The sequence below is a fragment of the Zootoca vivipara genome, chromosome 10 (assembly GCF_965207765.1).
Source record: "Zootoca vivipara chromosome 10, rZooViv2.hap1.1, whole genome shotgun sequence".
Taxonomy (NCBI): Eukaryota; Metazoa; Chordata; class Lepidosauria; order Squamata; family Lacertidae; genus Zootoca; species Zootoca vivipara.
The window spans coordinates 34,362,158-34,388,740 of NC_142593.1; the positions used below are offsets into that span (position 1 = coordinate 34,362,158).

The 26,583-nt window shown below is 43.5% G+C and overlaps 1 protein-coding gene across 1 annotated transcript in view; it reads left to right on the forward strand.

Annotated features, from left to right (window-relative positions):
• Positions 1 to 26,583, forward strand: part of SV2C (synaptic vesicle glycoprotein 2C) — an 87,932-nt gene that overhangs the window by 39,216 nt on the left and 22,133 nt on the right. The window contains exon 4 of the mRNA XM_035100167.3: positions 7,781 to 7,932. Coding sequence (XP_034956058.1) covers positions 7,781 to 7,932 — 152 coding nt within the window. The remainder of the gene's footprint in view (positions 1 to 7,780; positions 7,933 to 26,583) is intronic.

Consider the following 26,583-nt stretch of genomic DNA (forward strand, 5'->3'; position numbering starts at 1 on the left):
CAGGTTCTGGTCTGAGGCGAACACCCTCTTGAGGCTTTCGAACGCTGCTTGCGCCTCTGGTGTCCACCTGAACTTCTGCTTGCCTCTCAGGCAGTCAGTGATGGGAGCCGTAACGCGAGAGAAGTTCTTGATGAACTTCCTGTAGAAGTTGGCGAAGCCTAGTAGGCGTTGGGCATCTTTGCGCGTCCTGGGGCTGTGCCAGTCCAGGATGGCCTGCACCTTGTCCTTGTCCATCGCCAGCCCCTTGTCTGACAGCTTGTAGCCCAGGAAGTCCACCTCCTTGGTGTGAAACTTGCACTTCTCCAGCTTCACATACAGGTGGTTGTCCTTCAGGCGCTGCAACACCTCCCTGACATCTTTCACATGCTGCACTGGGTCATCGGAATAGATAAGGATGTCATCCAGGAAGACCAAGCATTTCCTGAAGAGGAGGGACCCCAGGACGTGGTGCATGAAGGCCTGGAAGCATGCTGAGCCCCCTTGCAACCCGAAGGGCATCACCAGATATTCAAAAGAGCCCAGAGGCGTGAACATCGTGGTTTTCCATTCATCGCCTTCCCGGATCCTGATCAAGTTGTACGCCCCCCTCAGGTCTAGCTTGGTGAAAATCTTGCCCCTGCGTGCCGCTGTCAGGAGATCATCCACTCTGGGCATGGGGAAAGCCACTGGCTCTGTCACTGAATTCAGCCGTCTAAAATCCACCACAAGACGGCGCTGTTGCGTGTTTTTCTTGTCCACCCAGAAGACTGGGCTGCCCCCTGCTGCCTTGCTTTCTCTGATGAACCCCCGCTTGAGGTTCTTGTCGATGAAAGCGCGCAGATCCTCCAGTTCCTGGTCTGACATGGCGTACAGCTTGGCTGGGGGTATAGTTGCCCCTGGCACCAGGTTGATCTGGCAGTCAAAAGGCCTGTGTGGGGGTAGGTGGTCGGACTCCGCTTCGCTGAAGACCTCCTGCAGGTCCCAGTACGGCTTGGGTATCGCCTCACCCCCTTTGACGTGCATGGTGGCTACCGTGGCTATCGGAGGCCCCTCCCCTGGTTGGTGCTGCATGCAATGTTCCAGGCAAAAGTCCGATCCAAAAGTGATGCACCTCTGGTGCCAACTGATGGAGGGGTCGTGGCGCGCTAGCCAGCTCATGCCCAAAACGATGGGGGGGTCTGAGATGGTGGTGACGTTGAATGCCAGCGTCTCTGAGTGCCTTCCCACCGTCATTTTCATGGGGGGGGTTTGATGAGTGATGGCCCCTCCCAGCAGCTCTCTGCCGTCAATGGTCGCCACGTGCAGAGGAAAATCCAGCTGCAGAAGCTGGATCTGGTGCTCTTCTGCAAAGTTTCTCGAGAAGAAGTTCGCTGACGCCCCACTGTCAATTAGGGCGAGGACCGTCAGGGGATAGCCATTTGGGAGCGTGAGCGTCACTTCTAGAACCACTCCTGCTCTGGGAGGGGTGGGCTGGCTCTGCTCCTCTCTGTGCGGGTGGGTGGGCTGGGGCTGTTGTCTGCTGACTGTGCCTGGCTGCTGCCCCTTGTCTCCTGCAGCCAGGCTTTCTCGTTTCCCTGCTGTGGTGCTGCGTCAGTGGGGGAGGGCACAACCGTTCCCGCCTTTCCTTGCCACTCCCTGCGATGTGGGCAGTCTCTGACGAGATGCTGGGGGGAGTTGCAGAGAAAGCAATTCCCACCCCCTTCCCTCCTTGCGTCTTGGCGCCGCTGGGGTTTGAAAAGCCCGCGCGCACGCGCTATCAATCTGCATGGGTTCCTGGTCCTGGCTGGCCCCAGGCGTGGCTTGAAAGGGTTGTTGGGGGAGTGGCTTCTCCTGCGACCGTGGGAACCAAGCCCGCTTTGCGCGCGTTGCTTGCTTGTCGCTCCACCGGGATTCCTGTCTCACCCCCACCGCCAGAGCCGCTTTGCTCAGCTGATCCATATTACTGGGCTTTGGACCTCTCGAGAGCTCATCCTTCACCTCCTCATGCAACCCCAAGTAGAACGCCGCTTGCATTGGGGGTGACTCCAGTTCCCACCCCAATCTGTGCACCAGCATGGTGAATTTCGCCCAATACGCGCGAACTGTCATATTTCCTTGGCGTAAATTATGAAGTTCCTCCTTAGTCTGGTCCATATGACTATCGGACGAATACATCGTTTTCAAACCTTCTAGAAATAGTTTGACATTCTTCATGCAAGGATTCTTTGTTGCGATTAACGGTCTTAGCCACTCCCTGGCTGCCCCGGTAAGGTGCTCCACAATAAACGCTACCCTGTGCTCATCATCAGGGAACTCATCGTGGTGCAGCTCAAGAGCATACACAATCTCAGTCTCAAAGCCCTGATATTCCCTCGGGTCTCCATTGAACTTGCTTACTAGGGTCCCGGCTCTCCTTCCTGGCAGCACTTGGACTTGGGGTGCCCCTCCCGCCTTGTGTTTCTCTGCATCCAGCTTGTTTTGGAGGTCTACCGCCACCGCCCTTAATTCCTGCTCTCTTTCCTGTAGCGCTCTCACCTGTTCCGCAAGTTGTAGCCGGTCGTCCTGGACCTTCTTAGTCTCTTCTTTAGCTGCCTTCAATTCCCCCTGCGCCTGCAGCGACAGCTGCTGCAGTTCTTGCTGGGCTTGCTCCGCGATCTGCCGCCATCTCTCCGCCTCTGACACGCTCATCCCGGCAACTCCAAAGTAGCCCCAAAAAGGATTCGGAGGTTGCTGTCACAGTGGTCGGAGTGGGCTACTTCAGAGTAACGACGCTACGCAGCTCTGCATTTTATTCTTTTATTGGTGCTGCGTATTTACAGTGCTGAAGTCATTGCTATTTACACGGAGTGATGTGGTCAGTCGGTTCCAGAACCTCCGAATGGCTTTTGGCGCGTCTTTCTCCAACACAAAAGCTTTGGCAGACCCATCCTCTTTCCCCTCCTCTTTCTGCGTAATTCCGGAGTTGGGGGGATGGGTCTCCCCCCCTTATTCGCCCCTTCCTGTCCCACCTGGGACCCTGGCTCCTCTACCTTGCCTGAGCCTCGGACACGACTTCCTGCTTCCCCATTGGAATCGGAACTCTCTCTGCTTTCCCCTGTGCTCGGGGATGGGCTTGAACTCAGGAGGGGAGGGACTTCGCGATATCCCCTGTCCCTCACACATATGCATTGGGTTTTCTGAATAACAAACCAAAGCTGAGCCAGGAAGGAAGGAGGGAAACAGAAAAGATCATTTTGGCACTAGGTTGGAGGGAACTGCTGAGAGGTAGTTTGACGGCTATCATATTTTGCAAAATGTGGCCATCATTGTGTTCACTAATTCTTGGTAGAATTTCTGCAGCACACAAAATAATAGGGGTTCTAGAAGGGATTGTCAAACACATTGTTGTTGTTTAGTTGTTTAGCCATGTCCGACTCTTTGTGACCCCATGGACCAGAGCACGCCAGGCACTCCTGTCTTGCACTGCCTCCCGCAGTTTGGTCAGACTCATGTTGGTAGCTTCGAGAACACCGTCCAACCATCTTATCCTCTGTCGTCCCCTTCTCCTTGTGCCCTCCACCTTTCCCAGCCAGGCCCAGCTCTAGGGGTAGTCTCGGTGGCGCGGGGCGCCGGGCCGGCAGGAGGGCGCTGCGCGACGAAGCCCCGTGGAAGCCGTGCTGCGCCCGCCCACCAGGGTGGGGGCGCCTGAGCGATCTCCGCACCAGGGCGCCCAACTGGCTTGAGACGGCCCTGTTCCCAGCATCAGGGTCTTTCCCAGGGAGTCTTCTCTTCTCATAAGGTTGCCAAAGTATTGGAGCCTCAGCTTCACGATCTGTCCTTCCAGTGAGCACTCAGGGCTGATTTCCTTCAGGTTTGATAGGTTTGATCTTCTTGCAGTCCATGGGGATTCTCTTGAGTCTCCTCCAGCACCATAATTCAAAAGCATCAATTCTTCGGCGATCAGCCTTCTTTATGGTCCAGCTCTCACTTCCATACATCACTACTGGGAAAACCATAGCTTTAACTATACGGACCTTTGTTGGCAAGGTGATGTCTCTGCTTTTTAAGATGCTGTCTAGGTTTGTCATTGCTTTTCTCCCAAGAAGTAGGCATCTTTTAATTTCATGACTGCTGTCACCATCTGCAGTGATCATGGAACCCAAGAAAGTAAAATCTCTCACTACCTCCATTTCTTCCCCTTCTTTTTGCCAGGAGGTGACGGGACCAGAGGCCATAATCTTGGCTTTTTTGATGTTGAGCTTCAGACCATATTTTGCGCTCTCCTCTTTCACCCTCATTAAAAGGTTCTTTAATTCCTCCTCACTTTCTGCTTTCAAGGTTGTGTCATCAGCATATCTGAGGTTGTTGATATTTCTTCCGGCAAGCTTAATTGTCAAACACACTGCTGCACAAATTTTCATGAAATGTTATGAATGAGAAGAGCCTTATTGGATTAGATCAAAGCATTAGTCCAGGGATGGGGAATCTGTAACCCCATCTGGGAAGATGTTATTAGACTTCAGTCCTGATCATGGCCATACTAGCTGGGGCTGATGGGAGCTAGAGTCCAACAGCCTCTAGTTACCTTATCCAGTCCAACAATCTGTTACTACACTTGTCAGTCAAATGCCATCTGACAAGCTTACAAGTAAGGCACGAGAGCAGCTTTTCTCTCCTATTTGATTCTCCCCAATATCTTGTATGCAAAGATACATTGTTTATGAACATCAGAGTTCTATCTAATTATCATAGCTGATAAAAGTTTCTTCCAAAGTCTTTTCATTATACTAACCTTCACTACAGAGAGTGAGTAGCAGGGATATGGGTTACAACTTAAAGAAGGGTATATGCCTATTTTGCAGTAGTGATTGTTTAAGATGCCTACCCCACGAAGAGCATTGAGCAATGTCCCTTTTTGTCCCTTGTGGCAAATTCTGATCTATCTTCACAAGCATACACACACCAGGATCCTTTCTTTTTCTGACCATTTTCTTTTCAGGAATCATTCTGTTTCTCTAATGTCAATTTGCAGAGTTTGGAAAGAATGGGGTGGTTTCTTTCTGGGAGGAACACACATCGTTTTGGTCTTTGATTATGCAACGTTTTTGCTTAAAACCACAGGGTGATGTAGTATGTGTGTGTGTTTTGTGTTTACAGTAGAGTACAAAATCTTGCAAAAAGGGACATCCATATAAAATAATGCAGGAGTACTTTCTCAAACGTTGGGTCAGCCAGGGTCTTCGTAACAGTGCAAAGGAACTTGTCCCTTTTGCACAATAAAGGGACCCAACGTTAGTCCCAGAGAGCCAAGACACACTTTGAAGTATTCAGTAATCAGTACCAACTGTATCAAAAGGAATCATTGTGAAAAATATAAATACTTAGGTGGGAGTGTAAAAATTTGTCCATTCTCAGGGTGTCATATTACCAAAGTCCGCTCCTGTCTACTGAAAGCTGCTTGCTTTAACATGCTAATTGCCCCCAAAAGGTGCTGCGAATGCCTGCTTGGAGAGTTAATTTTCAATAGGAAAACCATGGGGAAAATCCATTACCTAATACTATGCTACTCTACAGATGTTACTGGACTCCAACTCCCCTAAACCCTAGCAAACATTGCCATTTTTATTATTTATTTATGAATTGCCTTCTATGTGTGTGTCAAGGCAATTTACAAATGTTAGCCACATCCACACCATACATTTAAAGCACATAGCTTTCCCCTGAAGAATCCTGGGAACTGTAGTTTGTTAAGTGTGCCGAGATTTGTAGCTCAGTAAAGGGTAAAATACGTGGGACCCAGGTGGCGCTGTAGTTAAATCACAGAGCCTAGGGCTTGCTGATTAGAAGGTCGGCGGTTCGAATCCCTGTGACAGGGTGAGCTCCCGTTGCTTGGTCCCAGCTCCTGCCAACCTAGCAGTTCGAAAGCACGTCAAAATGCAAGTAGATAAATAGGAACCGCTACAGCGGGAAGGTAAACGGCGTTCCATGTGCTGCTCTGGTTTGCCAGAAGTGGCCTTGTCATGCTGGCCACATGACCTGGAAGCTATACGCCGGCTCCCTCGGCCAATAATGCGAGATGAGCGTGCAACCCCAGAGTCGGTCACGACTGGACCTAATGGTCAGGGGTCCCTTTACCTTTTAAAGGGTAAAATACAGTTCCCATGATTCTTTGGGGGGAAGACATATGCTCTGAATGTATGGTATGGATGTGACCAATTGAAAACTGCTAAAAGCAGCAATGTCAGGGATGGCCAGACATAGTAATCCAACACATTACATCAGATACCCCTGCATTATCATTTTTAAAGTGGCTCTGGAGTAATAATTTGATCAGCTGAATGGTACATGAAATATACTAAATATTAAAACAGAAAATAGCAAAAGCTCCTCAGATATACAGCGGTAAATGTTTAATACAGTCCCAGTACTGATTCTGTTGTCCCACATGTCTTATTAAGCATTATGGTCACTGCTGACATCAGAAATCAGAAGCTTATGGTAATCAAAGGCTTAATTTTAGATGTGAAGAACAGCTTATGTAGAGTGGGAGCTGCTTATCAGTTCTTGTATAGTGATGACAGAAACTCAGAAGTAACACAGTAGGAATGAATAAAAGTGTTCAGGCACCAACTGCACTGCACTTGTCCATTGAATTTAAAAAACAAACTGGAGGAAAATTCACCCAAACGATGATAGAGTTCATTAAGAGATAATGATTTAACAGTTGAGATTGTATTGCCTTCTGCATTTAAATTCAATATATGAGGGCTAAGAACACCCTGATGCAACAGAGGATGCAATAACAACTAAACTGTATAGTTTCTTTCTGAACCAGAGTTTAGTCAAATAATTCTTAGACATTATTTGAATTGTTTTGCCTATATCCTGAGTCATAACTGCACCAAAAGATTTAGTGGCTGCGTTCTCCCAAGCTGCAAAGGCATGATTTGTTGTAAGCCTGTTTCTCTTGCTTCTCTTCTTTGCTAAGTTAATTTCAACAAGCCTCAAATCTTCAAACAGAGGAAAAAACAAACCATGTCTCATTTCTCCAGCAAGCTGGGTCCCCCCACAATGCTCTTACCTCATGTCTCTGTAGCTTGGTGAGCGTCTGGGGTGGGATTGTCAAATAAACCATGGTCAAGCAAGGTTATTGCATTCAGTCAAAACATCAAACTGTAGACAAAACAAACTATGGTTTGTAAGCCAAAACAAACACTTCACCTTATGGTTGGTTGCTAGAAAATAAACAATGGTTAATGTGCTGGGCTGAGTTCGAACACTGAAGCAAACCACACTTTGACTAGACAAACCATAACTTAGTTTTACATACACACAAGGCTGTTGTAGTGAAATAGTTGTTTTGTGTGCCACCCATTAAAGTACAGGGAGCCTCAGCCCATGAGAGCAGCAGCAGCGGGTCAGGTGGGGGAAATGAGAAAGTTAGCAGGATGGAGCAGTTAAGGCTCAGCGATGTAGGAGAGCCCCTGCACTACCATGACCAATAGGTGGAGGGGAGGAGACACCCACTTCTGCCGCCTGATTTAAGGCGCACGCCGAAGTGTAAGGTCGGAGGCGGTGTTTTGGGGTTCCCAAGCTCTTATGCTGGTCACGTAGCAGGAGGCGTCTACTCTCGGATTCTGCGAGTGACTGAGAGGTCATGTTCTTTACCATCTTTGCACTGTAAATACTATGCACAATAAAACTTTTAAAGACAGAGCCGACTCGGACGTTGTTACTCAAGAGTAGCCGCAACAGCACCCTTACAGACACAAATAAAGACACAGTGCTTGTTCAAAGTTTATATTATGGTTGTATTCAATTTATACTCTGTGTCTTCAATTAGGATTGGAGGAGCTGTTCCAGTTGTATTCTCCTATTTTGCTGAAGTTCTCGCTCGAGAAAAACGTGGAGAACACTTAAGTTGGCTTTGCATGTTTTGGATGATTGGGGGCATCTATGCATCCGCCATGGCCTGGGCAATCATCCCTCACTACGGTAAGAAGCATATTTTTTTGTTGCATTAAGCTACTGCTATCAATGTACATAAATGCTAAGCCACAAGACATTTCAGTGTTAGAATTGATTGTTTTAAAGAAGCAGAATGTGGGGGCAAACACTTTACAGCAGGTAGTAGTACTGTTGTGATTTGGCTTGTCCACATGTTTTATGTTCCTAACATATTATTAGCTTAATCTTTATAAACAGACATTGGGGTGTGTTTAGGAGGGATATTTTGAAGAGTTCCTTTGTTCTGGCTTCTTATATGTTGATAATTGCTCAGTGAGTTCCCGCTGAAAAAAAGGCCTGGACAATTGCTTAGAGGTATATCTCACTTGCTATAGAGGACCATGCAAATATATTTTTTCAAATCTGGTTTCTACTAGTGTCATTTGACAGAGAAAGGGGTTTATAAATATAAATATGCATACTCATAACAGTTTAATTTACTATGCATTTTTAGTGTAAGATATTTTATAATAGTCTAAGGTGTGATGACAAGTTTTATATATTTTATAATTGCAACAATACTTCCTTTATGAAAACTAAGCATAAAAGTAAAATTAAAAGTCATTTTTAAATTATCAAGAGTAAACAACAGTTGTTAACTTTTACAAAATATGCATTTTTAAAACTTTCCTTAAGGCAATGTATTTATATACATGGTTACAATAAATTGCTTTCAAAGGTTACTTTGCTTTATTTTAATGTAGATAAGTTAGCATTTTTTAGTGCAATGTTGTCCTCTAACTTTTAAATGTCAGTACTTTATAGCCAGAAGTATTTAAAATACCTTTCTGCAATGCGTTGAACTAATTTTCTCATTGGACGAATCGGAGGCTTATCCAACAGCTCTAAGTCAGCCCAATTTAACCTTTCATTGCTGATCTTCAGTATCATATCTAGGAGCCCATCTGTGGTTTTTTGTTTGTTTGGTAGTTCCAAATGTTGTGACAGATTCATTGGTCAAACCGGCTACCCCAGATCATGGATTACAAAGGATGTAGCTTCCTTATCATAAGAAATGCAGGCTGAGATACAAAAAAAACTTGCCACAATAATGATTCATTCAATTGACTTGATTATCAGATGATCCCTCTTAAGGAGTGAACATAACTGGTATAACATAGACATAAGTTGTTGGACCCACAGACATAGCTTTAAAGACCTTGGTGATGCAGTAAATGATGGGCTGTGTTCAGATAGGAGATACAGGCAATACTGCTTTTGCAGTTTAGGGGAGAATCATATATATTGGGAAAGGACAACCCACCCATGAGGCAAGGAATGCATAGCCTGCTGCCGCCACTGCCGTGTGTTTCTTGGAGGCTGGATCTGCTGCCTCTTAATTAGCTGCCTGCCTCCATGCTGCCTCTACAGTGGTCTCCTCCCATCCCTAGGGATGAAATGACAGGACTCATTTCTGGGGTCTGCTGAACTCTTCACCTGCCTGGTGTGATTCAGAGCAGGCCCCTTTACCATCCATGACGGCCTTTCAAGGAATTGAAGTTGATAACATTGATTTGATTTTCCCATTTCCCGATGTAGATCTTCACCTGCCCCCCCTTGTTCCAGATGTAGACTTTGTTCCCTCCTTGTTCCAGATGTAGATATTTATTCCCCACTTCTTCCTGATGTAGATTTTCTTCCCTGATGGGAGGGGGCACCACTTTAGGGTTTGCCTCAGGTGCCAAAATGTCTGGGGCTGGTCCTGATTGGAAATAATGTTCCACACGCAAAAAGAGTTGGGGGAGCAACACAATTCACAAGATCACATGCCTCTGTCCCTTAACATGGCATTATATTGGACTACGCACAGCCTAGCAGGAATCACCACTGGAATCTGCACAATTCTCATGTGGCTTTATGGCATCAGGTGTAGTGAATCCATGTGCTTACCTCTTGAGGAATATTCCACCTGGAAGTTCCCTTGGGAAAAATAAGACACTCCATTGTTTTCAGCATTAACCGCATCAGCTAATTATAAGGTCCTCGTTCTAGCTAAATTCCAATGAAAAGAATTCCGCAATACATAATAACACAAATGTTTATCTCTCACTTAGCATGAATTAAGGTACATATTGAGATGAAGCCTATGTATACTGGAGTTTGAATTTTTTTAATGAAGGTATGTTATCATTCCTTGTATCACTTTGAGCTAAAGAGATTCCAGTACCAATTCACACTGAATGCAATGTTGGGCTGGATGGGTGCTAGTAAACTGAAATTGAATCCTTGTCAGATGGAAATCCTGTGGGTGGCTGGCTCCCGAGGGTGGGAATTCGGCACTTTACCTGTTCAGAATGTGGTTGCACTATCTTTGAAGGAACATGTGCACAGTCTTGGAGTGTTCCTGGGTTTGTCATTGTTGCTAGAGGCCCAAGTGACCACAGTGGTGAGGAGTGCCTTTTACCAGCTTTGGGTGGTACACCAGTTATATGCATTTCAGAAGAAGGGATCATCTGGCCACTATTGCCAATGCTTTGAAAACCTTAAGACTCAGTTACTGCAATGTGTTCTATGAAGGGCTCCCCTTAATATTTGGAGCACCATTTCTGAAGGAGCTGCACTGGATGCCTGGTGGCTACCAGACCAGGTTACCTGAGAGAACATCTTCTCCCAGATGGACCTGTATAATCACTTAGATACTCTCCAGAGACTTTCATGATTGTGCCAGAGCCTGTAGAGACCCATCTGGTAACAACCAGGAAGAGAGCCTTTCCTGTGGTGGTGCCCGTACTCTGGAACGCCATCCCCTCATAAATAAGGCACACACCAACTTTGATATAATTTTAGCACATACTGAAAACTTTCTTGTTCAGCGTGGCTTTTGCCAGCTGTTGGTAATAGCGGGTGGCGATGTGGTCTAAACCACTGAGCCTCTCTTGGGCTTGCCGATTGGAAAGTCGGCGGTTCAAATCAGCATGATGGGGTGAGCTCCTATTGCTCTATCCCAGCTTCTGCCAACCTAGCAGTTCAAAAGTATACCAGTGCAAGTAGATAAATAGGTACCGCTGTGGCAGGAAGGTAAGCAGTGTTTCTGTGTACTCTGGTTTCCATCACGGTGTTTTGTTGCGCCAGAAGTGGTTTAGTCATGCTGGCCACATGACCCAGAAAGCTGCCTGTGGACAAATGCTGGTTCCCTCAGCCTGAAGCATGATGAGCACCACACCCCATAATCTCCTGACAGCTTGATAGGACTTGATTTTAATTTTATTTGTATATTTTTGTATTATATTTTATGTTGAAATGCCCACATAACATGCATATATATATCTACACACACACACACACACACACTGCTTTAGCCTTCCAAGTCCTTAGGATTTATCTTTAAGTACAGAAGAAATGTGTAGTGTATCTTACTGTACCACTTCATTAGGGAGTTGTATATTTATGTCATAAAATTTACACCTCAAAAGTGGTTCACACAATATAAAACAGTAAAATCAATTTTAAAAATTGCAACCTTATTTTAAAACATACAAAACTTTAAAAACTAAAACAGATTAAAGTTACCTCAGTTTTCTAAGCATTTGGGTAGGCTTGTCTAAACAGGAATGTTTTTAACAGGCACTGGAAAGCATACAGTGAAAGGGCCTGCTTGATCTCAGTAGGCAGGGGGTTCCAAAGTATTGTATTACTGTATATTATTTTACATCATGTTATGTTTTAAAGAAATAATACATTAGTTAGAATTTTAGAATTCAACACTCCTGGTCTGTTTATCTGTTTGCTCCATACTGAACTCCAGCTACCCTGTGTGTGTTGATATGTGAATAAAGGAAAATTAATGGTGGCAGTGGAAAGTAGGGGGATGGAATTAGCAACTACCATCATTGTATGTAGTGCAGGTGGTAGGGTTTTTACCTGTGATCATATTACGATGGGATAGTCAAACTGAGCGAGCCACCACAGCCTGTGGAAGAGAACGGATGTTATCTAGGATAGGCTGCAGTTCACTGGCGAAAAATTTGCGTGATTTTAGCTGGGAACTGTAGGTTAACAAATTATTTGTTCTTTTTCTGCCCTCCCACTGCAGTCCCTAGAGGGAGATTAGAATCTCTCTGATATGGTAGATCTCGTTGTTCATAAGGCAGGGATGTGCCTATAATGGTCCATAATAAAAGAATAGGAAATGATTTCACACCCTGCTGTCACAACAGCAGACTTTTTCCTGAGAGATAGAAGCCAAAACTACTTCACACCTTGGAGAAGTGTTCCAAAATTATTTACTGCAGTTGCTGCTGCTGCATCAACACCAGATTGGATATCTGTAAAATGAAGAATAGAATCAGTCTTTGAACACAGGTCTGTGTTCTTATCTGAATTGGACATGTGTTTAGCATGCTGAAACCAGTCATCTTTTGTGTGTCGTAAACACATGGATAAGCACATATCCAATGTGGGGTGGGCAGTTTGTTTGTTTGTTTGTTTGTTTGTTTGTTTAAAAGATACCTCATCAGCCCTTTACTGTGACGTCCCAGGGCAGGTTACAACAATTAAACATACAATTATAGAACAAATTAAAGAGATGCAACCATAAAAGATAATTGCTGATATAAAAGTAGTTTTTTTTTTAAAAAAAGAGTTCCACTAGAGATGCTGACTGGGATACAGTGGTACCTCGGGTTAAGAACTTAATTCGTTCTGGAGGTCTGTTCTTAACCTGAAACTGTTCTTAACCTGATGTACCACTTTAGCTAATGGGGCCTCCCGCTGCCGCTGTGCTGCCGCCACGCAATTTCTGTTCTCATCCTGAAGCAAAGTTCTTAACCCGAGGTACTATTTCTGGGTTAACGAGTCTGTAATGTGAAGCGTCTGTAACCCGAAGCATCTGTATTACTCTGTAACCCGAGGTACCACTGTATAGACAACAGAGTTCTGAAACATTATTGCAGAAAATGTGTCCCATGGAATTGCTTAGGCCAGAATAGGTTGCAATTCAGCAACTTCTCTTTCCAGTCTATTTCTGAAATTCTTTTGTAGTAAGACAGCTACTTTGAGATCTTGTAAGATCTCAAAGTAGCTGTCTTACTACAAAAGAATTTCAGAAATAGACTGGAAAGAGAAGTTGCTGAATTGCAACTTATCACCAAGCTCAAAACCATGGAGGGACCTGGTTTGAACAGAGATATCGGATTTTTATCTCATTATACATGATAAGCGATCTTCAGCCATCTCAACCCTTGCTTTTTCATGCAAAACCATTTGCAGTCGTTTGCGGTCATCAACAGCTATCAGTCAGTCAATCACCCATTTCCACCACCCTTCTGAGTGATCCCCCCTCCCCCTCCCCACCCCTCCCCACCCCTTCTCTACATAAGTGCCTGGAAACTTCCATTTCACTGTATCTGAAGAAGTGTGCATGCACACGAAAGCTCATACCAAAATAAAAACTTAGTTGGTCTTTAAGGTGCTACTGAAGGAATTTTTTTTTATTTTACTTCGATCCAGACCAACACGGCTACCTACCTGTAACCAAAGTTCTTTAGCATTTTGAACAGATGCTTGTGCAAATTAGGATAAGCAAACCAAATTACATCCCCTGGTTATCTGTTTGTGGTGTTTTCTCTGCCATGATGCAAAGGGTTTCTTTTTGTGTCTCCCCCACCCCAGTCATTTAAATGTTTGCCTTCTCTGTGGTTAGTAGCTTAAGTAGCATTTTAGCACATCTGCTTAATGAACGCTGAAAACATTTCATATGTAAGCGCAGTAATTACCCTTTCCTGTGATTCTATAGGTTGGATAGGAAATAAAAGAGGGCAATTGCTTACCCAGAGATGGTAAATGAGGAGTGGAAATCCTCTAAAAATAAAAGCCAAAGTATATATGGCAGTGCCAAAGTCAAACTATATGGGACAGTGGAAAATCATTGATTACCCCTCTCTCACCCACCCACCCCTGCACACACATTTGAAAGGAGAAATCAGCCACAAGGGCTGTTGCTATAAACATTTGTTGTTGTTTAGTTGTGTCCGACTCTTCGTGACCCCATGGACCATAGCACGCCAGGCACTCCTGTCTTGCACTGCCTCCCGCAGTTTGGTCAAACTCATGTTCGTAGCTTTGAGAACACTGTCCAACCATCTCGTCCTCTGTCGTCCCCTTCTCCATGTGCCCTCAATCTTTCCCAACATCAGGGGTCTTTTCCAAGGATTCTTTTCTTCTCATGAGGTGGCCAAAGTATTGGAGCCTCAGCTTCACGATCTGTCCTTCCAGTGAGTACTCAGGGCTGATTTCCACTATAAACACCCCCCCCAAAAAAAGAAACACTGCAGCTTTTCCTTTGGAGGAGGTTATCCTTATGGTATTTTTGTGCTTTGTCTGTGGGCCAAACAACAACTTGTATGTGTTTTTGCTTGCATGTGTGTGTTGTGACAGCAGTGGAAGTCCATTGTTGCTGCAGCTCTGGCCTGATTCTTTCTCTCAACTCCAGGTTGCACCAGAAAGTTTTGGCCCCTTTTGGAAAGCTGGTCTTTGGCAGCTGCCTGACGATGCCTAGGCTTGTATGACAAGAGTGTTCTTAGCTAGTCATGCCATAAATTCTACATATATTTCCCTTCCAAATACTATTCATTGAGTTTTAAAAATATAGTATGTCAGCCAAACAGGTGTTTCGTTCTTGATTTGGAAGTAAGTGATTTATGGGCATCCAAACACAGGATGTCTTGAAGGGCATAAATGTTGAGATCAAGAAAGGAGAAGTGATTAATCAAAGATGTTAACAATGTGTTAAATGTATCCCATGATAAGGAAAGAATCTGAGGTATGGCTGAGACACATTTCTTAGTATTGGGTTGTTGTTGTTTTGCAAATTCAGTGATATTTAAGGTCTTTCCGCAGCCTCTTTTCTTTTGTTTTGCAGATATGTTTGAAACTGGGTGCAAAGCAAAATCCTCCCTTTTGTGTCAGTTCTGCTGTCCCAGCTTCTTAAAGTTCTTCACTTCTCCAGAGCTATTAAACATCACTACAATTTGTATAGTCTGCTGGAGGACAGTGCTGAAACGGTGTGGGTGAATGAGTAAAATAAAAAAATTCCTTCAGTAGCACCTTAAAGACCAACTAAGTTTTTATTTTGGTATGAGCTTTCATGTGCATGCACACTTCTTCAGATACATGCACACGAAAGCTCATACCAAAATAAAAACTTAGTTGGTCTTTAAGGTGCTACTGAAGGAATTTTTTTATTTTACTTCGATCCAGACCAACACGGCTACCTACCTGTAACCAGGTGAATGAGTAGTGGATGTCCCTCCACCATACTAATGTTCTCTGGTGTGAATTGTGCCTTCCACATGCTCACCTAGTTTCAGGGAAGACAGTTCATGTGATTCTTTTCTCACCCTTAGTTTCAGGCAGTGTTAGAAACTCAGATATATAAGCTGGGCGCCAAATGGCTGTTAAACCAGGGTTACAATCAGAGCCGTCTTTCCTATTGGGCTTACTGGCACATTGCGCCAGGGCGCTGGCCTCCCAGGGGCGCCCCAGCAAGTGGGGGAGATGTGTGGCTTTGCCAATGGCCTCCCCTTTCCCTGCACGCCCGCCAGCTGTGCCCCATCAACCATATGGCTGGCGGGCATGCAGCTTGCCTCCCAAGGCTCCACGGGAGGAGAGTGATCCTTGCAGAGGCTTAGGATGGAAGCTGCGCCCCACCAACTATATGGCTGGTGGGCGTGCAGCTTGCCTCCCAAGCCTCCACGGGAGGAGAGTGATCCTTGCAGAGGTTTAGGATGGAAGCTGCGCCCCACCAACTATATGGCTGGCAGGCGTGCAGCTTCCTTCCCAAGCCTCCGAGGGAGGAGAGCAACTCTGGGAAACGGGGGGCGGCCGGCCGGAGGGATCTTTGAACCACGGCACCGGAAATGCTTAAGACGTCCCTGGTTACAGTCACTAAGACGGAATGCCTAGATGCCATTATGAGGCTAGACAACTCGAAAATTGCATTGGTTTCCTTTTGATTGTACTTGCTTTGTCCTAACCATATGAATCTCTTTGTTAGAGCATGTGAAATCAAGGCAAAGTGACTACATGAAAAAATTGTTACGTTTTAAATGATCAAAGTATTTGCTTAAGAGTAAAAGCAAAGCAAGACAACAAACCAATCATGTCATGTAATTGTGCTGATGAGAAAGGTATGTTTAATGAGCATGTCTATAAAAATAAATTACATTAACCCCACCCCCCACACCACTCTAAAAGGATAGCCAAACAAAGGAATTAGAAGGTAACCTTTTGAAAACAAAGTGCAGCTTTCCAATTGCAGTTGCTGTTTCCTTGTTACAGATTGTTGTTGGTTGTATACGATGTTACCCCAAAAGCCTGCGTTTTGTAGTGGGGAGAGAGGAGCAGGAGAGGGACACTGTCAGAGAGTTTCGATTTGCTGCTGATTCCTACATCTCTATTTTTATGCATTTTAAAATGCTGTGACTGAAGAACAGCACTGAGCCAGACCCAATCAAGTACTCTCCATAGATGTTGTGGGTATATAAATCTCGGGGGCTGCTAACTCACTCAGCCATAGAATCAGCTCAATTACGTGCTGCAGTCCTTGTAATGAGATTTTCAATGGTATCAGCTTAGCATTAACCCACAGTGGCCTGTTCAGCCTTTTTGTTGTATAATTAGAGCATTACCTTTCCAAGTTCATGTTGTCTCTGATCTGTCTTGAACTGTTGTTATCGAAAGTTCAGTCTAAATATTTAATAGTGACAGCCCAGTTGCTTTTTTAGAACTAGCCTGTGTGGTGCAGTGTCTAGACTGATACCTAACACAATGTGATTGGATTTTCACTCATACGCCCAGACAAATCTTGTTCACCACTGGGGTTAGGGATCCTACCTTTGTTTGACAAGGTCACTCCATATCTACCTATATAATCTTCACCAATGTGGAGCTTTTTCCCTTGCAAGGTTTAGCGTTATGCCGTCTGCCATTCTGCAGGGAATGTTCTTGAAGGTTCCATGTTCAGGGAGGTATTGTCCTTGTGGTCTAGGACAGTTCAAGACCATTGTACATCCCTTGTTTACTGTCCATTTTATGCAGTAATTCGCGACAAATGTTTGAGCCCCGTGTTGAAGGAGTGGTTAAGGTGTTTTGACTCCTACAGGGTTTCCTTTTTATTGAATAGCTGAAGGCATGATAGTATGGAGAAAGTAGCAAAATATCTGAGCAATGCCATGAAACTACGTCGTCATAAGACCTGAGTGGTACTTTTTAACCTTATTAGAGCTGTATAGTTTGATCTCAAAGCATATGTTTTGATTCATATGTTCCTGTCTTCTTTGTATGCCAATAAAGTTTGTTTGTTTGTTTGATTTTTAATGAGCAGGTATGTTGTAAATATTTTTGCTTAAACTTCTGGTGCAATTTAAAAGCTTACATGTGATCATCAACAGGTATGAACCCATGTAAAAGTAATCACCATGCCTTCTTTGCAATTTGTTGTCTGACTAAGACCAGCAGATAAATAACAGAATAGTTAGTGCCTAGTGACATATGTCCCTACCTGCCTGCAGATTGTCTCGCCAGAGTGGTGCATGCTGTAGTTATCTCCAACTTGGACTACTGCAATGCGCTCTACGTGGGGCTACCTTTGAAGGTGACCCGGAAACTACAACTAATCCAGAATGCGGCAGCTAGACTGGTGACTGGGAGTGGCCGCCGAGACCATATAACACTGGTCCTGAAAGACCTACATTGGCTCCCAATACGTTTCTGAGCACAATTCAAAGTGTTGGTGCTGACCTTTAAAGCCCTAAATGGCCTCGACCCAGTATACCTGAAGGAGTGTCTCCACCCCCAGCGTTCTGCCCGGACACTGAGGTCCAGTGCCGAGGGCCTTCTGGCAGTTCCCTCACTGTGAGAAGCAAAGTTACAGAGAACCAGGCAGAGGGCCTTCTCGGTAGTGGCATCTGCCCTGTGGAATGCCCTCCCATCAGATGTTAAAGAGATAAACAACTACCTGACATTCAGAAAACATCTGAAGGCAGCTCTCCTTAGGGAAGTTTTTAATGTGTGATATTTTAATGTATTTTAATCTCTGTTGGAAGCCGCCCAGAGTGGCCGGGGAAACCCAGCCGGATAGGCAGGGTATAAATAATAAATTATTATTATTATTATTATTATTATTATTATTATTATTAGACCACAGCGCCACATGCTCCCATGTTGTAAGCCACCTTGAGCAGGGTTTGAACTGTGGAAAGGTGGCATACAGATATAAGTATGCATGTACAGTATGTAGGTTTGTGGTCTGGCTTTATTTAATTTGTAAGCTAGGAAGAACATGACCAAGGACCCCCTTTGGCCTATGAAATGAATATGGCTGATATAGTGACACATGGGGTGTTTGAATCCTTTAATTACTTTCCCCTGGTATAATAGGGTTCATGTTTTGCACCCTTGCCTTGTATAACCATTATGTCTATGCTATAAATAGTTCCAGGTGCTACCTTCCATGTATTCACATACTTCTGGTTTATTTATTTTGGTTTTGTTTTGTGTATGTATTTGTTTGACAATGATCTATAGCATGTAAAGGTAAAGGGACCCCTGACCATTAGGTCCAGTCATGACCGACTCTGGGGTTGTGTGCTCATCTCGCATTATTGGCCGAGGGAGCCGGCGTACAGCTTCCAGGTCATGTGGCCAGCATGACAAAGCCGCTTCTGGCAAACCAGAGCAGCACATGGAAACGCCGTTTACCTTCCCGCTGTAGCGGTTCCTATTTATCTACTTGCATTTTGAGGTGCTTTCGAACTGCTAGGTTGGCAGGAGCTGGGACCAAGCAACGGGAGCTCACCCCGTCACAGGGATTCGAACCGCCAACCTTCTGATCAGCAAGCCCTAGGCTCAGTGGTTTAACCACAGCGCCACCTGAAGAGCCTAAATTATTAAGTCAGTTACATCTTTCTAAACCCCATCTCAAGTGTAAGACACCACAGACTTTGTGACTTTAACACTGCCATTTCCCCTGCCCTTCCCCTTCCTGTCCCATTATTTTGGTTAACATCAAACCTAGGTAACAGTTCCAAACCTTGCTCGCTATTGTGTGACATTTTGGTTAGCCTCCTAAAAAGTATTGGCCAATTATGGATTTTGTTACATTTGGATTTTGTGTGTGTGTTGATTACTCTTTTACCACATTCTCTGTACTGTTGAGGCTAAATGAAAACAGGCAGCCCGACAGGGAGGTGATATGAAATTATCTCTTAATTCTTCCATACTAGTTTTCATGAGCAACTCTTATTTGCTTTGTCTTTGGAAAAAATCTGCATATGAAAGAATTGCTTTGGTTAAAGACTTGCTATAGAGGTGGAAAATTAGAGCGGTGTCTGAGTTGTAGCTCAACTCTCCAATTACATACCCCCCCCTCCCGTGTTAATTTCCTTTTAGTAAGGGAAGCAGGACCTTGTGTTTTCTAGTCATTAATAGCCTCCTAATGAACCAACCATTTCACCTTTTACACCTGCCAGAGTGGCACAGATGGCAGCCTTTTTCTCCAGAGGGTCTTGTAGTACACTTGACTTTCTCTAAGGGATCAGTTTCCCTCTAGTAAATGAACATGTTTGCACCAAAACCAACTCCAGTGCTAAAATATAAAAAAGGAGAATGAATCAATCCATCAATTAGATTTCTAGCCAACTTTTAAAGGTAAAAACCTTCACAAAGCAGATTACAACTTACTTGTTGTACGTTGTACATCCAATACATGGATAATTAAAATAACAAACAAGAAAGTACCGGTAGCAATGAAAACTTCAGTCAAAAGCATGCTGCTCTAAATTTAACCAAATGTAGCGTAGAATAAATAAGCCTTTAAAATCCTTCTAAAGACCAGCAAAGTGGTGGTCGTGGGAAGGGGACAAGCACACTTCATAGGAAATGACATTCCAAAGTAGGTTGGCAACCCAAAGGAGGTTGTTTGGGCAATTTTTTAAATACCCCCCCCCAATATAGTGTTATGAGTTTGTGGGTGCCAGACCCATTCTAACCCATGGACCCAGCCAGTGTTAAAATGTAAGCCAGGCTGACTTCCTGTGTTCAGGTAATTGCCTGGGTGAAAGCACATTAAGAAAACAAAGGAAAAGTGATCTGCTATTACGAGAGCAGAAGAGTCGGGGCTCTGTGCCAGATGGGCACCTCTTCCAGCTCTTAGATAGTTAGAAGGACAAAGACAGAGTCAAGCATTTAGGAGTTGGCTGTGATGTGACTGAGGAGTAAAGCTGCAGGCTGGAAAGCCAGAGAAGGCAGAGCATGGTGATTGATTTCTTGTGGCTGTGAGAGAAACAAGACCCTCTTGGGGCGCTGATGCTGTGAACCCCAGGTTGTATATATGCGTAAATAAACTATAGATACCCAAAGGCATCACAGTCTCTGCAGTGTCTCATATCCCCAAAGGAAAAATGATCCCTGGGTAAGCACCCAGACACCCTAGAAACATGCACCACTTGGAGATTGGGGTGGTGTGCAACACCATTTTGGTTACTGGTAATGATTCCATTTAATGAGAATGTGTCTTTAAGCAGGGATGGGGAACCTTTAGCCCTCCAGATGTTGTTTGAACACAATTCCCATGACTATTTGTTATGCTTGTTGGGGCTGATGGAAGTTGTGTTTGACAACATCTGTGTGGGGCACAGGTACCCTATCCCTGCCCTAAAGCAAGTTGGGGGGGGGGACTCATTCTGACATTGCTTTCTTGGCTGAAGTTGTAGGATAAAATACATTTTACATATGTGCAGCTACTGAGTGAGCAATTTCTTTTAAATTAAATTCTGTGAGGAGGAACAGATGCCATAATCAAGTGAAGCTACTGAAATGGACTGAAGGTATATCTGCATTGAGCCCTAATAGTGCAATTGACTCCACTTGCACTAATTTGTTACTTCCATGCTCCTTTCACATTTCTGAGCACAAGTGCAAAGACCAGTAGAAAATCAGTGAGGGATAATTCCGAACAAGTTACGTGTGCTTAGGTGTGTTAACTTGCACATTATTAGTTGTCTAGGTTATTTAGGGGAAGGGCAATAGCTTAGAGGTAAGGCAGGGATGGGAAATTGGATCCAGACAGTGGATCCTTATATGCACCCCCTGTCAATATTGATGGATGGGCAGGAACACCCTTATGTCAATCATCTGATGTGATAATGATGACAGGTGACTAACACCTGTTAATATTCAAAGGAGGTTGCAGTAACTGCTGGTCAATGGTTACAGCCACTTTCTTTAAAGATGTGCTTTCTGTGCTCATTGGAGCTGGCAGCATGCCTTCAAAAGATGCTTTCTATATCTGCCAGTCAGCTGATTTGTCGTTATAAGGATAACTGCAGAGGAGAAAATGCTTCTAAAAGTGGAGCATCTTCCCATCCGCAGATAAAGCAGTTTGGGTTCAATGCACTTTCTCAGTGACAGCAGTAAGACTGCATGGCCATAACCCATTTTGTTATGGAGTGCAAATCTCAAATATAATGCATCCTCTTGTAGGCATCTTAATGAATGTGAGATGTTTACTAAGTTCAAGAAATTTGTACAGTAGTAGTCCTGCGATGACCCGCCTTAGGTCAGGTTGTGACCCACCAGCTAAAGACTAATGTACTACTATGAGTTGAATTGGGAATGTGGTTGGCACTGTGGTCTAAACCACAGAGCCTAGGGCTTGCTGATCAGAAGGTTGGTGGTTCGAATCCCCACAATGGGGTGAGCTCCTGTTGCTCAGTCCCTGCTCCTGCCAGCCTAGCAGTTCGAAAGCACGTCAAAGTGCAAGTTGATAAATAGGTACCGCTGTGGTGGGAAGGTAAATGGCGTTTCTGTGCGCTGCTCTGGTTCGCCAGAAGCAGCTTAGTCATGCTGGCCACATGTACGCCAGCTCCCTTGGCCAATAAAGCGAGATGAGCGCCACAACCCCAGAGTTGTCCACGACTGGACCTAACGGTCAGGGGTCCCTTTACCTTTTATGAGTTGAATTGGAGTGGAATTTAACAACAATAACACCCCCCCCCAAAAAAAACTACAGCCCTGGGTAGTTGAACTGGGATATGCCTTTTTAGAATTAAGAGAGCAAAAGATACAATTTAAAGAAAAGGTGAGCACAGCAGAGAATAGATGGTGCAGAATTTTTCATGTTGAAGGTGATGAAAAAGAAGAATTGTAATGACAAAGCCAAGTAGTTTCACAAGCTGGTTAGTAAATTGCTGTTCTTTTGCCTCTGTTCCCATATAATCATTTTCTACTGTGGGAGTGCTTGCCTGCAGTGATTTCCTGGCATGGAAATCATGCAGTTGTGCTTTATATGCATGTCTGCTCAGCAAACCAGGAACTCAGTCATGGCTCATTATATCCACACCTGACTCAAGCAAAGATACATCAGATTAGCTGCAGTGTTGTGGATAGAGTTGGATTGAGAGACATGGGTTCATGTTTTGTTCACGTATTCCCAGCGACTGTAGTCCTATTGTTCTAGGCTCCAGTTCTCCATGTGTAGAATGTGGAACACTGAGGAATTGGACACCATCGCAGTGGGGATAAATAACATCAAACACACTTTTAAGGGTTATTCACATAGTTACTCTCGTTACCTTTGCATTGAGAGCAACATGGCCTCTATGGGAATCCTCCTGGGCTTCTCATACTGTTCTGAATGCAAAGTACTAAATGAGTACCTGATTTAAATCTAAGTGGCTCCAGCTTCTCTCCTGTATATTAACAATAGCTCTGGCACTCAATTTTTAATAATAGCTGAGGTATCCAATTTAGATTTCTGGGGAAATGTTTCCAAAAGTCATAATTGCTTTTAAATGTCAGCAAACTGATCCTGAAGTAGAAATTCAATATGTTTTTATAAATAATCCCAGATGAGGGCAAATGTTTAAAAGCATTACTGCCTTCTTTTATTATTGCATTGCCATTGCTTGTTAACATTAGAAACTAATAGTAACAAGAGAGCCAGACACAGCCCTAGTTTTCACAAACATCTGAGGAGGAGGTAAACCCGATTCTTGACTGTACCATTGCAGAGAGCAGGTGTGTGCTCAAATGAGCGAATAATCCACGATACAATAAAACCTTTACGTATATAGAAAGTTATGTCAGAGACATAGATTCCAGCCTTGCCTTCTTCCTGCTATGCTAGTTTTCTGTTTACAGAAAATGTAGCCAAGGAACAAACCTTAATTTATACTATAACTGATCTGTTGTTTATTCAGTTGACAACACTCTTGTTGTAATTCAGTATTATTTAAGATACTGAACGAAACCTCTAATTCCATCAGCAGTGTCTCTCAACTTCTGTCCATGTCAGAGTATTTCAACCTTAAAAAAAAAAAGTTTAGTTATTTAGTATACTCAGGATGTAGGCTGACTTACTGTAATAAACCAGTAGTTTTCCCAACAACGTATCTTAAACTGTGTAAATATTAATGGCTTAAAATGCAGTTTAGGTCCTTCTTTTTCTTAATTCAGGTTGAGGTTGTTTGGCAGCAAATGCTTCAAAACATTGTATTTCATAAGAAATGACAGGATGGATACGGATTGTGACTGAGTTGTGTTTACACAGCTTCCCAAACCAGTGGTGAAAGCACACTGGATGCAGAGTGAACTGGAGCCTGTACACAGACCTTACTAAAGAGTCAGAATCAGTACTGATCTGAATGCTATAAGGGTGCCACCCAGTGGCTGTTCAGAAAACTTCCCTGAATATATATATGTAACACATTAATCCTGTAATTCTGCTCTTTCTAATAACTCTCTTCAGTTTGTGCCCCTCATAGTGATAACAATATGAATAAAAATATTTCAGGTCAGATTTCCTAAATGAAGGGTGGGTGGATGAAGGAGTAATTAAAACATGCAGCTCTGTTAAGATTTATTGATTAATTTCCATATTTTTTATCTCCTCTTAGCTTCTCTCCTTAGCTTTCAACGCAACTTACAAATTCTACTTCATAAATCATAAATCATACTTCATAAATAAGAAACCACTCATCAACAAATTAAACCGTGCAAGAACATAGCAGTAAAAATAGCAGTAGTAACAGCTTCTACCAGTTGATGTTAACCAGTTTTCCAAGCCTGGGCAGGCACACAGGGTGGATTTAGCCTTGTATCTGAAGTATAGTAAAGTCTTTGAAGCTAGTGCAAAATGGTTCAGAAAAGCCTAACCTGTCCAAATCAAGAGAAGTATTGCTGTTATTGGTTTTCCTATGCCTTTGGTGTTCTTTCACGAAATGTTTTGAGAGCCCACAAAGGTCCTTTCTCAACACTGAAAATGTTCACAGGAGAACCTCTGGCACAGTCCTAACAGATCATTCAATAGCTTTGTTTGGAGGTCATGTTAAACCACAATTAATGTTTTGTTTTGTTTTTACTCTGAAGGTAGCTCCTTCTTGCTAGCGTACTGGAGGAACATGTCGCATTCACAATCCCTGGTTTAGCATTATATCTGAACTGGGTATCACTCCAAACAAACCACAATTTGCTGCCACATTTTGTTATTGGTTTCCAAATCTTGGTTTGTTTGCACAAACATTTAAATTGGATCAGTTATGACATGACAATTTCACATATATTCATCTGCAGAATTCATTAGCAATAATTTCTTCGTTGCAAAATACTAGTACATTCTGCAGAAATTTCCCTTATTCTGTTTTAACAAATATGTTGAAAATGAAAAAAAACATATTTAAGAGAAAGCCACTTGCACAGCCTTTGGCTTAATGTTTTAAGTAAGTGATTCTATGTAAATTAGAATCTTTGTACATTCTTCCATTGCCATTGATCTGTCCTACGCTAATACCATTCTGTAATCTGTCATTGTAGGTTAGGTGATTCATTTGGTCATTTCTTGTAATCAGTAGAGTGAGAAGGTGATATTCAATGTGAAGCTGCTGCAGAGGCTGAAAAATGCAGTTACTGTAGGTTTTATTTTACGCCACAGCCTGAGAAAACTGTTCCCAGGATGCACTTGGGCTATTGTTTTAACAACCCGTCGCCCCTTGGAACTTGCTGCTGTTTTCAAGATTAATGACTTTGGAATTCAGCATTTGCAGAGAGCAAGGGTGAAGTTTAAGTCTGCAGAGCTGCATTGCCTTCTGAATGAATCAGACAAAGAACACATATATCTTCCTGTTGTGTCATAATGAAAGGGTGGTGGATGCAAACTGGTCAGAATCCAATAACGTATCTACATTTGGCACCATAGTTTATCTTCAGATAAATACATTTGGCATACATTTTTAGAATCAGTTCTAAAATGTCTGTCTCAAGAAGGGCAGCCGTGTTAGTCTGTTGCAGCAAAAATTAACGAAGAGTCTAATGGCATCTTAATGACTTGCACATTTATTGTGACACATTTATTGTTATTACTCTTCATGGACTGGAGTCACAACCCTGTAGAAATGTATGTTTGGTTCTTCTGTGTATTAAGAATACTTTTTAAAGAACACTTTTTAAAAAAGACACTGGCTCGCTACCCTACCGTAATATGGAAACATGAAGGAGAGCAGACTTGTCAGGATTGAATAAGCGGCAAATGTTATTCCCTGTTGGGATTTTTTTTTGGTAATTATACTATTTCAAAACTGCACGTGAAACATTTCAGACTTGGGAGCAAAGCAAAAGCTTAATTACAGGGAAGAGAGAGAAGGAAACATCTGACACAATCATTAGGAATCCTCTGAATCAAGCCCTTGGAACTATAGGTGTCTAGGTCTGTAGGTATTGAATGGTTGGTTTTTATATTTGTTTGGATTGTGGAGCTATAGAGGAAGTCAGAGGATATTGTTTGCTTTCATCTGTAGTCACTTTTTATATCAGTATAACTTGCTTGATGTAAAAGAATCAGCTTGCGAAGTGGAATTGCTTTTGGGAATCAGGTTTATCCCAGGTTGCTGCCAACTTCTGTAGTACAAAAATGACATTTTGTGACTTTGTGTTAGCTTTAGAATGAATTACAATGTTTGCATCAGAATGTATGACCAGCTATACTGGAGCGGCAGAAGGTTCTTTCCTGCAGTCACTCTTAAAAGAAAGAGTTAAAAATAAAATCTTAAAAATAAGACTTGATAGAGGAAAGTTACCAGTATGCAGCCCCATGGAAATTCTCCCATAGTGTTTATTTACAATCCCTGGCTGTGTTCACACGTAATGATAAGTCAAACCATGATGATGAGTGAATGCTTGAACTCCTAAGGCAGGCATCCCCAAACTTCAGCCCTCCAGATGTTTTGGACTACAATTCCCATCACTGATCCTGTTAGCTAGGGATCATGGGAGTTGTAGGCCAAAACATCTGGAGGGCCGCAGTTTGCTGATGCCTGTCCTAAGGTTTGGCTACAGCTTGTGGTTGATGAGGGAACTTAACCATGAGACCAGGTTCTCTCAACATGCTAAGCCAAAGCATGGTTTAGCTGCCGCACTACACTGAGCTAAAAGGACCAAGGAAGGTTCAAGCTGCTCTTTGGGAGCAAGCAAGTTTGCATGATTCTAGTAAGTCATAGTTTGGCTTACAGAAACCAGACCATTATGTAATGTGGCTCCATGCTTTTGTGAGTTTTCCTATCAGTGGCAGTAGAGGCATGAAGAGTGATTGTGCTACAACTTTTAGTGAACATATTTAAATGCTCCAGAGAACAAAAACTTGCCACAGGC